This window comes from Homalodisca vitripennis, chromosome 1 (genome assembly GCF_021130785.1).
Source record: "Homalodisca vitripennis isolate AUS2020 chromosome 1, UT_GWSS_2.1, whole genome shotgun sequence".
In the NCBI taxonomy this organism is placed as follows: domain Eukaryota; kingdom Metazoa; phylum Arthropoda; class Insecta; order Hemiptera; family Cicadellidae; genus Homalodisca; species Homalodisca vitripennis.
The window spans coordinates 166,275,610-166,293,067 of NC_060207.1; the positions used below are offsets into that span (position 1 = coordinate 166,275,610).

Below are 17,458 nucleotides of genomic sequence, written 5' to 3' on the forward strand. Positions count from 1 at the left end.
AAGTTACTCAAATCCAGTTTCCAATCATTTTAAAATTTTGCTTTTTTACCATCAAAAGGTGACTGTGGCAATCCTTTGATGGTTTTATAATATTGGGAATTATCTGCTAGAATCCTCATGTCACCAGGGTACCAAATTCCGAACTCCTGACATTCTGGTAGTCAGTCGTTTTAAAATTTAAAAGTATAACTAGCAAAACTTATCAAACAATAAATAAGGAAGTCGCTTGTTACGGATGAGTCAAGTGGCACACGAGTAAGGTACTGCCGTAGTGATACAAGTTCACTAATTACCTCGGTTTTGTGTTGCGGAGTCACTGACTTACAGCGCGAGAGTTCCCGCACCGTCGACCGCGACTGATTGTCTACGTTTGTTACGTCGTTTTCCTTGGGCCTTGTTACTAGTTTATCGTGAATGCGGATTATTTCAACAGTGAGAGACCAACAGTAGGCGTCGTTGTGATCAGGTCCAGTGGCTCAACATACGGGTACAGGAATAAGTAACGAAATAAAGTAATGTTAAGGAGAATGTTCTCACTATTCGTTGGCCTGATCCTTCCGATGAAGTCGAAGAGCCAGACAAGTAGTTGGTCTCAATTCTCGGCCTCAAATAGATTCTTTAGATAGATTCAATACTTAGATAGTTTCCCCTGTATAAACATAATTAAAATGTGTTCAAGCATCATACTCTCCTTTCTACCCTGTCCTTTGGCAAGAACCATCCCGTGTCGTACTACCATGAAGTGTATCCATCAATACGGTCATTAGCTACTGAAATGTTGAATACGCACCAAACTGTACTCAAGAATGACTTCTGCATTTCGTCACGGACCAAATCTTAATAAACTGTCAAGTCGCTGAAAATAGCGAGTTGTTTGTCGCGTCGCAGGGTTGGCTAGACCCCAACGCTTGGATTCCATAAGAAAGTTACTGATGTTGATTAGTTATTCGTGAACGAATTGTTCGTCCGAAACTCGTGTTGTAATTGTAATTACAGAGGGATAGAAAGTAAGATTTTGTATTTCATAAAAGTAAGTTGTCTGTAATTGTAATCCGTGTGGAAATTTTAAAATGTATAGCCATTGAATACTTACATTGGTATACCATAATTTGCATGCAGGATGTGAAATTATATCAATATTTATTTCAAATGTCCTGTGTATGCTATCAGACATTGAGCTTAGCCTATTCAGTATTGTGGAGCCTCAAAACGTGTGGTCCCTTACAGCTTGTTACTCGACAGTATTATGTTATTGCAATTACATTTTTCCACTCCCGTTCGCTTCGTTTTATCGCCAAAATGTTTTCTGCCGTGACGATAACTATTTACTATTGGCCTTTGGTCAGTTCTAGGTGGTTAGTCGATGAGTGCAAACCTATTGTGACCTGTATTCTGTAGTTCCGTTTCAATAATTAGTGTTGTGATTTGTTTTTGTTAAGTACATGTTTTAGAGTTAGTGTGCTTGGAGTTTACACACAACATGGTGATTGTGATTCCTGACTTACTCGCCATAACTCTCTACCAGGATTTGGTTATTTTAACCTAGATGGTAGTTATATATTTGGTTATCTAAGGAAATTATGTCACTTTAGGAAGAGATCAGATTTTGGATTTAGAAACGTTGTGTTACTGAATTTCTTTATTACTGTACGATGAATGTCCGGAAAATCCTGTTTTCTTCACGTATATTTTGTACAACTGAATATTTTTCTACTTTATACTTAGTTATAAAATCTTAATGTCAACTTCCTTGCCCGTTATTAGATAAGACACACGAAAACATGATGTATACGATTACGTAATATCGGTTTGTGAGAGTTTTAATTTTAATAGACGAGTTACGTTGTGAAGTCAAAAGAAGGTTGTTATGATGCCGAATACACTTTACCATTCTCAATCATTATAGTAAAGTCCAGATAAAAACATGGGGGAGGTTAAGGACAGAAAGGAATATCGGTATCGATTACTACTCCAGCAATCAACTGTGATAACACTCACTGTTCAGTCTCTTGCAACACATTTTCTGCTACTAGGCCTATATTCTACAAAACGAATAACGTCAGCTGGGCATTAACCAATGAGACTGCCGACGGCGCAATCGATAATATGTACAAGGGTACATCCTCCACTCCGCTTCTTCTACGAGGTATTACGGTCTTTGTATTTTTTCATGGTCATTATGTTACAAAACGAATAACGTCAGCTGAGCCACAACCGATGAGATACGACTGCTGACGACGCGATCGATTGTATGAGTATATCCTCCACTCTGCCTCAGTCTCTAGGTCTTACTATCTTAGTATTTTATTGTAAGGTTAATATGTTACAAAACGAATAACGTCAGCTGAGCCACAACCAATGAGATACGACTGCTGACGACGCGATCGATTGTATGAGTATATCCTTCACTCTGCTTCTTTCTCTAGGTCTTACTATCTTAGTATTTTATTGTAAGGTTAATATGTTACAAAACGAATAACGTCAGCTGAGCCACAACCAATGAGATACGACTGCTGACGACGCGATCGATTGTATGAGTATATCCTTCACTCTGCTTCTTTCTCTAGGTCTTACTATCTTAGTATTTTATTGTAAGGTTAATATGTTACAAAACGAATAACGTCAGCTGAGCCACAACCAATGAGATACGACTGCTGACGACTCGGTCGATTGTATGAGTATATCCTTCACTCTGCTTCTTTCTCTGGGTCTTACTATCTTAGTATTTTATTGTAAGGTTAATATGTTACAAAACGAATAACGTCAGCTGAGCCACAACCAATGATATACGAGTGCTGACGACGCGATCGATTGTATGAGTATATCCTTCACTCTGCTTCTTTCTCTAGGTCATCTTAGTATTTTATTGCAAGGGTACATTCAAAATTTGGTAAACATTTTTGAAATTCATAAATAACAATAATGTTTTCTAGCGATTGTATTGGGATTTCTTTTCTTATTACTTGTTTTCGTATTTTGTGAAAGAATACAACTTTATTTGTTGTATAATTAGTAGATATGCATTAACTTTTAATGAAGATGTGACAAAATAGTATACCGTTTTGTTAGTCAAATAGTGGGCATAAAAGACGAGGGTGTACAAGATTACTTGAACACTGTAAATCGTGCGTGGCTGGAGACCGCATTGACATTCAGCAAACAGCTTCTCTAATGTTTGACATTTGTGGGAGGAACTTAAAATTTCTGATGGACGGTTATATTCAATATGGTCAATGACTGAGTAACCCTCACTCACTAGCACTTCTCGGTAGGTATGGTTGCAAATAGGAGCTGTCTTAATACTTTTCTAATTGCCCTTTTAACAATTTAATAATTGTGTTTTTTCTTTTTTTAATTTCTCAAGCAAAATCTTTATTAAGTGTTTACAGGAAAAGTGGTGAATGGGATTTCCCTCCAAGTAAATTTCTTAATACAGGGATGCTACAGGTCAGGGAAATCAGGGAAGTCAGGGAAAAGTCAGGGAAAAATAAACAGGACTGGAAATCAGGGAAAAGTCAGGGAATCCGGTCTCAAGTCAGGGAAAAGTCAGGGAATTTCGACGTTGGTCAGGGAAAAATATAAAATCCCTTTACACAAATAAACTTACTGCCGCCGCGCCGAGTCCAAGCCTGCAGACGACCGCTTTTTAGCCTCAACACCGCTTTTTTCCACCCATTAATTGCCAAAAAACCCTGGGGATTGCGTCGAAAAAAGTCAGGGAAAAATGAAAAACTTAGTCTGGAAATCAGGGAAAAGTCAGGGAATTTCATTATTGGACTCCTGTAGCAACCCTGTAATATGTAAATTGATAAAATGTACTTTAAATTTTAAACACCTTTTACAAAACATACTGTATTTATACGTATGTGCTCTTGTACTTTAATGCACTCATCAAAGTTGATGCACTAAGGTAGACAGAATGATCTCAGAAGCGATCTGCATCAATTAGAAACTTGACCTAATTGTATAATTAGTTCGACGTGAAACAGGGTAAATTCAGCGTTTGAAGTACCAATGATTGGTTACTTACTGTGTCGATATGATTGAGACGAACGACGGTTGTTGCCCTCGTCGGACAAATCCTTTGTTTTGTCAGCTCGAATATCGGTTCATACGTGCCGCCCTGTACCGTGTTGTCACTGGGTACTAGATCTATGCTCTGTTTGGAATATCCCATATCTCTTACTGCCATGTAAAACCTTGTATCTCGTTGAAAATTTAACACATAATGGAAACGTTCAGCATTGATATACATTTTAGGACAAATATTATACTGGACGCAGAATTAAATATTTTTTATTATATGTCAGAATAAAATAATAGTGCATAAAGAAAATTATAAAATGTGTGTTTTAGCGTTTAAAATTATTTAAATTGAACACTCTGATTTTAACTCCATTTCTTTGAGTACTAACTTGTCAATATTGTTATTGCAAATTTTGTAAAAAACGGACTTGTATATCACATATTTAAAATAATGTTTGTAATTTACAAAAGGTAAGATAACATTGAGATGATCTAAAATGTGCAATATAGTTTATTATAAGAACTGGGAATACCCCTTTAAAAATATAAATGAATAAAATATATAAACAGTACTATTACGATACAATAAATTAATAGATGTTCAGTTTTTTTAGATTATTTTGTAATTACTATTTATGTTTAGCACATATACTGTATAGTTGTAATATAAACTTACTGGAAATGTGCAAGATTCTATCCATATTGAAGTGTTATTTGTTTATAAGCTTGTCTGGTAATACGATCTGAGACATATAGCAAGATAATGTATATTTTGTAGTATATATGTAATTAAGTTGTACAAATATTAATTAAACAGTTAAGAATATTACTTGTCTGTGAATTTAAGCAGTTTTAGATTCAACTAATAAAAAATATTATATGTACTTGTTTTATAACAGTAACATATTGGATTCGCTTCAAGGCATTTGTATCTAAACATGATTTAAACAACCGTTTCGAAACTAAAAATGTCGAGATTTTGATTGTCAACACTTATCAGACTTAGCCGAGCTTCTGTAGCCTATCCTCGTCAGTGTCAGTGTATTCAGCCCCCCCCCCCCAAATCGGGCTTAGTGAAGCTACTGGACCCTGTCTTTTTCACTATCGGAATATTCAGTTTTATACAGTGGTGCTTAGTGGTACTGTTGGACCCTGTCTGGACCGTCCTCTTCACTGTCAGTGTAATCAGTCTCTTCCGGTTGGGTTTAGTTCAGCTGCTGAACCCTGTCTTTTTTTATTACGGACGGGAGTATTAATCATTTCCAAACAGGCTAAGCCAATTTACTGGAGGTGGACCTCTTCATTGTTGTAGGAGTAACTTTCAAACTGCACACATCTTGTCTCATTATAGTGTCCTGTGCACTACAAGCCAAATGGCCTGTACAGTTTAAATGAATCAGGCGTGCTGGGAATCAACCCTTCCAATCATAGCTACATTACGTGTAGTAATGAGAACTAATACTAAATTCCAGAAACCTTAGAGACGAAAGAACAATGCTGAGTATATCGTGAATGTTTGTACAATCCACTAGAAAAAATAAAGACCATCCGATTTTTGGCGGTCAAAAATTACATTACATATCTGGAATAAAAGTATTACAACTGAAAAGGACTAGTAGCTACAGATTCACAAAAACCGCACACACCCGCTATATTTAAAGCCTGTTATTTTCATCATAACGAGATGCATAACTAATAATGACTGTTATTTATTTATTACCAATATTTCTATTTACTGTTTTCTATCTATGAGAGCGATCTGAATGACAACTCATAAGGACTTCTGATTTAAACTTTGTAGGTATGTAAAGCGGAAGCTATCAATGTAACGAATGTAATCATTGTAATTTTGTCGGTCCTTTGTTTCGCCATTGTTGATAGTAGAACCATTAGGTTGTCTCTTCAGTATCAAATTATTGTTCAGTCTGTTTTACGATTGTTACTCAACATACAGTGTTTGGATAACGTATTCTTTATTAATGTAACAATTTACAATGCCATTATCATATATATATATATATATATATATATATATATATATATATATATATATATATATATAATGAAACGAAACGGAAGCCTCGGTTCAACTAACGCCTCTAGGTGAAGAAGTTTAATTGTTTTCTAGTTCGCTGTAATTATTGGCCTAAATAGTATTTGAATTAATAACCGGACAGAACGGACCAGTACACCGCGCCGCACAGGTGCATTCCATGTCCTCTAATTGGTTATAGCCGCCGTGTTGTAACGAAAATCCTTAAATTTGCCATAAACTGTTTTAAATAACAAGTTGTTTATATTTTTAGGAACTATTAAAATCTTCTTCTTTCAATTCAAAGATCAAAGCTTCTTGCTACATTTACACCACACAGGAGGATCATAAAAAGAATTTAAAGGAATGATAAAATCGTACGGAATCAAGAAAGGGTTTTTAAAAGTTATACAGTACAAAGATAAAAAATAACCAGTTATTGTGCCTTGACAAAAATGACTGGTTCATCACGTGGTTTTGTTTACCGACGTTTCAATTACCGTGACCCCTCTAACGATGTTTTATGAAGTCTAATGTCGAATGATGTAGGACACTTAAGGGACATGTAGTGCTATCAATTTGGCGGTCACCAGTAACGTCAAATAAAGGATTTCGAAAGCCATCAGACAAAGAAGAAATATTATGTTTGCACGTGCATTCTGTTTAATATTCACCTGTAAATTCTTCATTTTTGATTCTGTAACAAGTACCACTTAGGAATGTCTTGTAAAGCATTGCATATATGCGTTTAGCTGATGACCACTTAAGTGGTTTGTGAGGTTTCTCTAAAGCGTAACGTCTGGTTATAAATTTTGACATAAGCAGAGATAGAAATTAAATCGTATTTTTATTCGTTATAAAATTCTTACATAGGGATTAATGTGTAATTTTGGAGAGAACTTGTGCTTCGTCAAAGTTGTAAATTCCCACAACTAAGTAACGCCAATCACCGATGAAACTAACGTTTAGGTCGCGTCCAGCCTGGCCTGGTGTATATTGCGCAGTGTTGTGCAGCGAGAGATGTGGCTATATTTGCGTGTTTTGGCAAGGCACGGAGGCCAGGCGGCTCGGACAACAGTGGGCGAGTGTACTACGCCACCGCCGCAACCGCGCGATACCGCCTGTCAGTGTCTCACGCTCTTCTGGCGCGGTTACTGGAGCACGGCACGGTTCCGCGCGCGACCTTGCCCACTACACTGCACCATACAGGGATACAAAGCCAACCATGGAGTTCTTGAACAGGCTTCTTCATCGGAACACGGTAGACGTACCTCTCCTACAATACTGCCTTCTGCATCCTATAATAGTTCATCTTAAAAATATAAAATTTAACTTTTTAAAATGTTCCAATGAAATGTAAAAGCTGTCTCGTTTTAATTCAGGTCATCTATTGGAGAATGTGTTACATTACCTTTTGTGCTTAGTATTTGATTGTGTAACTTACGTATGATGTTCAACTCAATAATATCAAAAAGTGTTGTCGAATTCCCATAGCTTATGTCTAGATTTATGTATAGCTGAAAACGGGCTAATTTTTGTTCTTTTCTAAACATGCATCAAAGTTAAAGTAAACATTGATAAAATGTGTTTTATTTATGTTGCAGGGTGGAGGAGGAGGTAATTCAAACTCTCCTAAATTACTCCAACCAAAGGCTAGTGAGAATCCCAACCTAAACAAGAGGTGAGTACAATTAATAGTGATGAAATGAAATTTGTTAAAATACAAATTTCCAAATAATTTTTCTTTTTACAGTTGTTACATTTTAATGTGCATTTTTTTGTGTTTAATTCAAAGATGGTAGCAGACTTGGTAATATGTAAAGATGATACATTAAAGTACATGTTCTTGCTTCCCAATATCATACCATTGTTCATACCATAGTATTTCCTTGGTCCAGTGTAGGAATTATATGAGTATTTATATACCTAAACAGTATCGTACACCTCATCAGTAAGAAATAAATGCGATGTTCCCTTGATAATTTACTAAGATAAAAATTGGATTTAGGGTCTCTTGTATTGCTTTGTGATTTCACTTGCTACAATCACATACTCACTGTGTTCACTTCTTTTCTTAAATTGTATATCACATAGGTAATGGTTTGTTGAATCAAGCTAATGTCCAGTCCCTCCGTTTTTGGCTCTTCAGCTACAGTAAACATGTCTTCCCACAGTGTCAAGGGAAACCAAATTCAATACCTTACATGTACACAAGTCCAGAATAAATTAATTGGTTTGCCTTATTGCCACAGCGTTGAAATAAGAAGTATTGTTATTTTTATTGTGCTTTCATTCTATAAATGTAAACAATTTTATAATATTGGTAAAGTTATCAAACCTATGATCGTACTGACAATACAAGTTTTACACAGAATAGGTGATTACATTTAACAGCCTCTTTCATATTACACAACTTTATACAGACCGAAATGGGGTTTTTGCTGCTTTACAGAGCAGTAGGGCATAGCATGGAGGGATTGTTTAAATAAGAATAGGCCTATATTCATCCTAGGGGCCCAGGGGCCCTAAGATTTTCCATGTAAAATTGTGTACAATCAGTTGAATAATTTGTGCGTGAAAGCAAAGCAAACAGTCACTTTTGCTTTTATAATATTACTTGCTGTTGCCAACGGTTTTGCACGCTGTTTTCAAAATTAAAGTCCTTATTCTACGTAGTAAATGCATTTATGATGTAATATGGAGTCTTCGGAAATTTTCCAAACTTAAGTAAGCAAACATCAGGTACATATTGCAGTGTTAATTATTAAGAGGATCAGAGTTTGACCTGACTCTTATTTCATGTTTTGCACACATAGAAGCATTTCTGGTTGGAAATAATTACACAGTATTTCGGACGCAATATGTTTTTTTGTCTTGTCCCTATTAAGAAAATACAAAAATCTCTGAACTTACTTCACTTTACTTCTAGTCTTTGTCATATACTACCGGTCTAAGAAATTCCTGGTGCCCTAGTTGAGTTTGTTTTGTACTCTCGATGAAGAAAATATAATATTAGTCTATTAGTCCTTACGCTCTTGTTCACTTAAACAATCTATTTCAACATGAAGTGAAGTATCACAAAAACAGACTTAACTTTGTTAATTCCAATCAGGAACTGAAAATGATACTGGACTTCCTCAAAACTGATAAGATAAGGGATTTTCCAGGATTAGTAACCACAATTAAAAGTCAATAATAAAATAGTATGTTATTGTTACACAAAGTGACATCACCTACCCAAGGAATGGTATGGCAACAAAATTACCTCTCTTGTTAGAACGCTTTTCTTGTACCTTCAAATTTAGAAGTAACATCTTATTTAGCAGTAAGAAGTATAAAACCAATTTTCTTACATGTTAAATATGAGTACAGTGTGTAGTTAAAAGCGATGTTCAAATTATATTATTACAAAATTTCCAATTTCCACTTACTACATATATATATATTATATATATATATATACACACACACACACACACACATTAATAATTATTAAGTTTTTCAATAAATGTAAAGTTCTCATTGAATAACAGATCAAACATTTGATTAATCAATATCAAAATTTACGTCTTTGACACAAGTGGAGGGTGAACAGATACATTTTATCAGTCCCGTCATTGTTGTGTATTGTTTTTGCATTGTTAGTTTGTTTAAGTTTATTCGATTGGTTACGTTTCATATATACATACACATATATATATTAATCAAATGTTTTATCTGCTATTCAATGGAAACTTTAAATTCTTTTGGAAAATGTAATAAGTACATGTATTATTGTACAAAGTGGGTATAAAATACAGTCTCAAGTCATATTTCCATCTTCCCATATGTTTTACATTTATAGTAGCTAAGCTTTTTCAGTGGTCTTAGCTACATGAATTGAATGCTGTACACTTGTTTTTTATATAGTAGTGTACATATGTGGGGTACATATATTTATTTATTTAATTTGACCAAAGTATGACTTGCTATAATATAGTTAATACGTTACAAAATTAATGCTTGTAAAAGTTGTATGAACAAACTATTTAATTATTATATTTTTGGTTGCATCTTAAATTAATTTAAATTATGTTTCCTTTATTTTGATTAACACATAAAAATGTTAATTCATAAAACTTCTGATTGTTGTTGAATATTTGTCGATTGATGGAGTGATCTATTTTGAAGTATTTGGTTTTGAACAAGATATAAAATATACAGAACAAGATTAGGAGTTTTTAAAGAATATTATTCCTATTCTCCTAGATTGAACATATTTCTTATGAATTTAATATTTAATGCTTTTCATTTACAAGTGCTGTGCTAATTATATTTTTGGTTGCATCTTAAATTATAATAAACATTTTTGTATTATTACATAAAAATTTTAAGTCATAAAACTTCTCAATTTTTGTTGAATATTTGTTGTTTATGGAGTTATCGATTTTGAACTATTTCATTTACTGTAAAGCCTTTTTAGAAAGGGATAGTGGTTGTTCTCTAAGCGGATTACCGTTGATTCCTGAAGTGAAGCGGTCTTCACTAGGGGGAATATAACTGTCTGCTTGAAATATCCTGGCAGAGTATTTACAGGTTAAAATCTTGAGTTTTTTTTTAAATTCAATTAATCTAAAGTCATACACATTTTATTTACCTAAAGTTGTAATTAATATTCTTTATTACCAAATCATCCATGTTTATGAAATATTATTTTCCGGACAAGGGAAGTTACATGTGTAAAATTGTCAGTCTATAGGAGGAAAAGTGGTTGCCAAAGGCATAGTTTACAGACACACTCACTCTGCAAAACTCTAGTCTTCACAGTCACTGTACAGTTTAGTCTCAGCTATATTAAAATTGGTTACGCAGAAACATAATTTTTATTTGCTGTTGTATTATTCTTAATTTTTTTCCAACTCTGAAAAGTCTATGATTTTAAAGATTGATAAAGTTGAGATTTCTGCTTTCCAGGTTCTAAAAAAGCAATCAAACTCGTATATATGTCTATACAATATTTTTGGAGATATGAAATTTTTATGTAAAATTGTTGAATACTTCAGTGGAGTATTTAACTAATTTTTTTTTTTTTTTGCTGATTGAAGATGTTTTAAAAGATAATATTTTTTTATTAATATGAAAATGCAATGGAAAGAATGATTTTCTAAAATCTAATGTTGAATGTTGTTATATTGAAGATAGTGGTAAATTGTAATGTAAAACTTATCTCACCAAATTAAAAGTGTATTTGATCATTTTAAAATAGTTCAATGCGTTGACAAGATGTGAAAAATCTGTGATTAAGTTAATTGTTTATAAAAATATAAGCGTTTAAAGCCCAAGAGTTGAAATAGGTATTTATTTTGAGTTGATTCCCAAGAGAATGAGTTTACAATGTCTACGTTATGGGCAGTCTAGGATGAAAGTCTTCCCAGAAGCAACAGTTGGCATTGTATATAGTCAGTTTACTTTGTTAATATTGCACTAAATTTAAAGAAAAGCAAAGGTTGTAATCATGTATTTAGAGTGTTGTAATATTAATTAAATACTGTTAAATTAATAATTAACATAAAAAATACTAATCAGATTAAGAAAGTGTGTTCATTTGTTAAATAAATGTCAACTTGATACTTGCAAGTCTTGTCATTCCATCGGTTATATACATCGGTTCATACATAATTGTATAAAAATTCACATGATTGCCAACATTTTTATGGAAAATTAGTTGATTGCAAGACCAAATTTCATATTTGAACAAACTCTATAGCACTAATCCTTAACAGCATCTTGTTGCCACTCTGTTCATTAATTATGGACCTAGCCATAACTAATAGTCTAGTACTATTGACTATTTATGTTTTCTGTATATATAGTTGTTATCAAAACAAGACGTATAAGTTAACTTATATTTAAAAATTTGTTTAATAAATTTTGTGTTGAAGGGAAATTTTCTCTGTTACTGGAACTCCTTTGATGGTAACCCTTTTCTTACATTCTACAAATTAATTAAAAAACATGTATTCTATCATTAACGAAATATTTGATTGTATTAGCTACACAGGAGATAAATTGCTCATATGGAGGAAGTGTACTGAGGTCCACCGGTTAGTTCTGTTCTGAAGTCCGATACTAGAGCTTCGCCATGATCACTGCGTGTGCAAGTTCAGCCTTCTTCCATGATATTCACAATTGTGTGACAAAAACAACTTTCCTAAATAGTTAATAAAGTATCATGTCAAGAGACAGCTCTAGCGTCTTGATCAGTCAGTAGCACTGCATTCGGAAAGTGCACTTTTGTTGGGGTCCTAGTGAGCTGACAAATAGAAGCATCAACTCATCACTTGCTACCCCATCAATGGAGCAAATGAGAGAGATAATAAGTTCTCTTTTACTGTGCCTCAATTTATAGCATTGGATGGTTTGTCTCTTGTGTAACTTGTATAATCAAAGATGAAGTGTAAATAATTAAAATCTGAGATAATAAGAAACAATTATTTGAGTTATTACTTTTGAAACAGATAACATTACTATGAACTATTAAAATTATTCACTGGATCATAATATGATTAAATCGTACCTACTTTGATTATCAGTAGCACAGCAGCTATTTATAGGTAGTGTTATGTCTATTTACAGCAGACAAATACATCAGATTTGGCACACTCTCTTTGACAATTAGGTGCAGATCCAACATTGCCCTACATACTTCCCTACAGTAGTTCATTATGTAGAGTTTCAAAACTTAACTATATAATACTACATTAAATTGTTTATTCTAACTTGTTCGGTGTCTTAAATTTTTCTTTATTTACATAGAAAAAATTGGAGTAACGTGAATGATTTTGCAGCCTTATAACCAATTTAACAAATAGAATTGCATTAATTACAATTTTTAAAAATTAATATTCAACCCATACAAAATCAATTAAAACACAATAAATTAGATCAACAATATTTTCACTTTTCATTTCCCTAACTGCATAATAACTTAACCGTATGCATGGTGGTTTCCAGGACATTGCTTTTTTCCTGTAACTGGGTGTTTCTTGTAGTGAAATTCATGGTTTATTTAAAAAATATCAATGGTTTTAATGGCTATTTGGAATGTTAAACAAAATTGTTCTGTTAAACTTTTTAATATGTGTTTGGTTTAAAGTAAGACAAACATTGATATTTTGGTATATTTATTTAAAATATTGATTGGTAATTTTTAGTTATTAAAAATCTTGCCTTATATAACTCGATACTACAAAAGTAATAAGAAACAAATGACTAAATTGAGGATTTTGTGAAAATCTATCAAATGATATTTTACAGTAACTTATCAACACAACTGATATAATTACTTTGTTGGATTGGTTGGTTTCATATAAAGCTTGATAGCTTAACCTGTGAATGCCATCTCCATAGCAAGTTAAACAGTAAAGGTACTGTGTTATATTATGTTGACTGAGATTATTGATGAGCAATGGGATGGACAGAATCTGGATCTCAAAGTATGATAGTTCAAAAGCTTAACTCACTTTCTTGCCTGCCTGTTGAGTACAAATATTTTATCTATTTTAACCTAACTTACAAAACCCTATAATCTTCAACTGAGGAACAGCTTAGAATTGAAAAAACTGTGCCATATGTTCAGTTTACTACTTTACATAATAAATACTTGTATATACTTATACAAGTTTTTTCATATGCCTTTAAAACAGAGAGAAAACTACCTACTGAAAAATGTATTAACATTTGTTTGTAATTATAAAATCTTATAAGTTGTGCCCTTTAAAACATATAACAGATGCTGCTTCTTGGTTCAGAACAAATGTATTTTTGCTTAATGAAAATAAAACTCAAAAGATGTTATTTACGTTAAGAACTATGGACAACAATAATATTGACAAGGATAGGGTTTCCAGGACTAATTTTTTAGGAATCTACATTGATAGTAAGTTAAGTTGGCAGGCTCATATAGATTATATATCCTCAAAATTATCAAGCGTTATATATCTTTTAAAACAAATTGTGTACCAAGTCACTATCTGAAAACAGCGTATTATGCTTATTTTCAATCAGTTTTTCGATATGGTTTAATTTTATTTGGCAACTGTTCTAGGATCGATGAACTTTTGATTCTTCAAAAAAAAGCAATTAGAGTAATAACATAATCAGAAACAAAAGCTCACTGTAGACCTTTGTTCACTCAATTAGAAGCGCAAACAATCATCAATTTATATATATTTGATTTGATTACTTTCATTTTGAAGAATCATGACTTGTTAAAATTTACAAATGAAATTCATGACCACAATACTCGAAATAAGAATAATGCAGTAATTGAGTATCACAGACTGAGCAAATCTTTATCTAGTCACGTTGCATTGTCTGTTAAAGTGTACAATAAGGTTATTCACCTTATAAATGAACATTCAGTGAAGATATTTAAACAAAAATGTTATAAGTGGTTACTCAACAATCCCTTTTATTCTTAAATGAATTTTTTTTTAATGTCTGTGATCAATTTTTAAACTAAGAATTTATTTTTATACTGTGCAGCTGGAATTATTTATTAACGTTTTATAATAAGGGTTTGTCTAATTTTATTAATAAATAAATTTATGTTTTGTTTGTATATATATAACTTATATTGTTTCTATTGTTATTTGGTCTCTAGTTTTCATAGAGATTAAGTTTGTTAAGATTTTATTAAGCAATACATTTTTTAACTGTTTTTTATTTATTGACTTATTTGTTGTAACTTTAAATATCCTTATATTATTTATTTAAGTAGGTTAGTGACGTGGTAATACTGCTCAGTATAAATTACTTTGTCAATGCTTTTGTAAGCCTGAACGACAATAAAACATATTATTATTCTTATATCCATATACTTAAATTAGACACTACAAAGTTAAAACTCTGAGCATTTAGCAGAGTCTCTCCCATCAGATGATAACTAAATCAAATTTCTGTCATTTTGTATGTCTGTATGCTCTATAACTTTAGAATGAGTTAACTTAGATGGTTGAAATTCGGTTTGAAACTTATTATTTACTATCTATACGTTGAAACTAAGAGTTGCAAGTCTAGTATGAGTTTACCCATATTTATAACCATGGCTTTGTTAAATTTATTCATGGCAAAAATTATAAGTGTTCGATTAGATTGCGATTGCTACTTTTCACTATGAAAACATCAGAAAGGAACCGTAAAAAAGCAAAGTTTTAGAATACAAAACAGTGGAAAAAATCAATGTGGGTTCTTCTTGTGGTAATTACATACACATACATAAATAAAACGTAATATATTCTATTCTGTTGTATAAAAGAAAATTACTCATACTGATACATAAATCATTTTAGTATGAATAATATAACTTAATTGTAAAATCTTGTATGTTTCCACTTTTTATAGTCTAATTAGGTAATTTAATGTTGAACATTTTACCTATAAATGCTATAACTATCTTGGGTTACTGATTGATTATCTTATCAGAAGCAGTTTTAGAGAGATTGTTGTTCTCTTATTGCAGCTGTAAATTTTTAATTGTAATCATTAAATTTAAATTTTCATTTACATATACATGAAAAATAATTTAAAAATGAAATTAAAAATGTTTATGCCATCTTAATTTTTAAGGTTTTAAAGTGTTATATGCACAATTTTCTTGGTTCCAATCTCAAAATGCACCTTACTGCCTGTTTTTGCTATTTCAATAGACATTTTCTTAGATTTTATAAGAAATCCTTAAGATTATTCTATGCAAAGATGTAATGTTTTCAGTATACAGGGTGTCCAAAAAGTCCCGGGTCGGTTGAATATTTTTCAAAATATTTAAAATAGAGCTACAAAACCTTTCACAAAGTTACTGGACATAAAAATCTATTTTATCACATATTCAGTGATCCGCTACTTCCTCAGGGGGGCGGCCCGCTAGGAGTCAGAAGAAAATCTTAAATGTAAGCATAGGTTGATATGCATATCAAATTAAAGGTCTTTATTAGTAGAGTAAAAAGCCGCAAACCCGACCTCAAACGGACAACCGAGTCAAAAATGACAGCTGTTCAAAGATGGCTAAGAGTTTGCAACTTAGGTTAATGTAACAATATACACTGAGCTTTTTGATTTTAACTTTCCTAACATAAAAAAATGGACATGAGGTGTTTCTTGAGGTGTTTGAGGGTCATTTGAATAACTCATTAAATTGTAAACAGTTTTGGGGGTTAGTATTGTTACATTAACCTAAGTTGCAAACTCTTAGTGTCATTTTTGACTCGGTTGTCCGTTTGAGGTCGGGTTTGCGGCTTTTTACTCTACTAATAAAGACCTTTAATTTGATATGCATATCAACCTATGCTTACATTTAAGATTTTCTTCTGACTCCTAGCGGGCCGCCCCCCTGAGGAAGTAGCGGATCACTGAATATGTGATAAAATAGATTTTTATGTCCAGTAACTTTGTGAAAGGTTTTGTAGCTCTATTTTAAATATTTTGAAAAATATTCAACCGACCCGGGACTTTTTGGACACCCTGTATAACAGGTTCATATTTATTTTCCCTCCTCGGTGACCCCCCTGCCAAAACCGCTTTTTATGTTTGAAATGGGTTGGTTTTTATTGAATTCCCTCTGGATTTTTTTGGCTTATGGAATAAAATTTTGTTCACAGTGAAACTCATATAAATGTTAAAGAAGGCCACGATGTTGTATCACCATCCAGAAGTGACACAGTTTCGAAGTTGTCAGGTAAGAGCTATTTTTACGTTACATATAGTATATTAATATTATATTATATTAATAGTATAGTAATCTCATTTATATTAGTTTACTTTTTATTAAGTTTTAATCTATGAAGTAAATGAGTTCATGTTATATATTATATTTTTAAAACATAAAAAAAGTTAAAATCATCTAAACGTTATTAAATTCGAGTTTAGAAGTACACTAGCCTATGTCTAAAAAACGTATATGAATGTTAAGATATGACATCATTTGTGTGTGGGTTCATGATATAAACATTATTTTGTAGATTAGTTGTGTATGTGTGGTATTAGGCAGTGCATGAGTCAGCCTATTAAAGCTATAATGCATTCTTTCCTAGTATAAATATTATAAGCACTTTATTTATGTGTTGCAGAATAGAAATTTTAATTGCTAAACGGTTTTAAATGTTGAGATTTTTTTAACACTTCATATATGTTAGTTTTAGGTCTTAATTTGTGATTTATTCTTTCTGTATTAAGTTGTTTTTCTCAACGACTTAAAAACTTATAAATTACTGTATTTTAAATTTCTGGATTCGTGAATAGCAAGATTATTTATTTCAAGTACACACACACGCACGCACGCACACACATATACACACACACACACACACACACACACACACACACACACACACACACACACATATATATATATATATTTAAAAG

At 32.4% G+C, this 17,458-nt stretch overlaps 1 protein-coding gene across 5 annotated transcripts in view; it reads left to right on the forward strand.

Moving 5' to 3' along the window:
* Window positions 1-17,458, forward strand: part of LOC124352680 — a 70,263-nt gene that overhangs the window by 49,844 nt on the left and 2,961 nt on the right. For 3 of the 5 annotated variants that reach the window (XM_046802262.1, XM_046802263.1, XM_046802265.1), the window contains 2 exons: window positions 7,663-7,739; window positions 16,696-16,772. In XM_046802262.1, coding sequence (XP_046658218.1) covers window positions 7,663-7,739; window positions 16,696-16,772 — 154 coding nt within the window. Of the gene's footprint in view, window positions 1-6,995; window positions 7,441-7,662; window positions 7,740-16,695; window positions 16,773-17,458 lie in introns of those variants that run through there. The other 2 variants (XM_046802261.1, XM_046802264.1) reach the window with 2 other exon arrangements.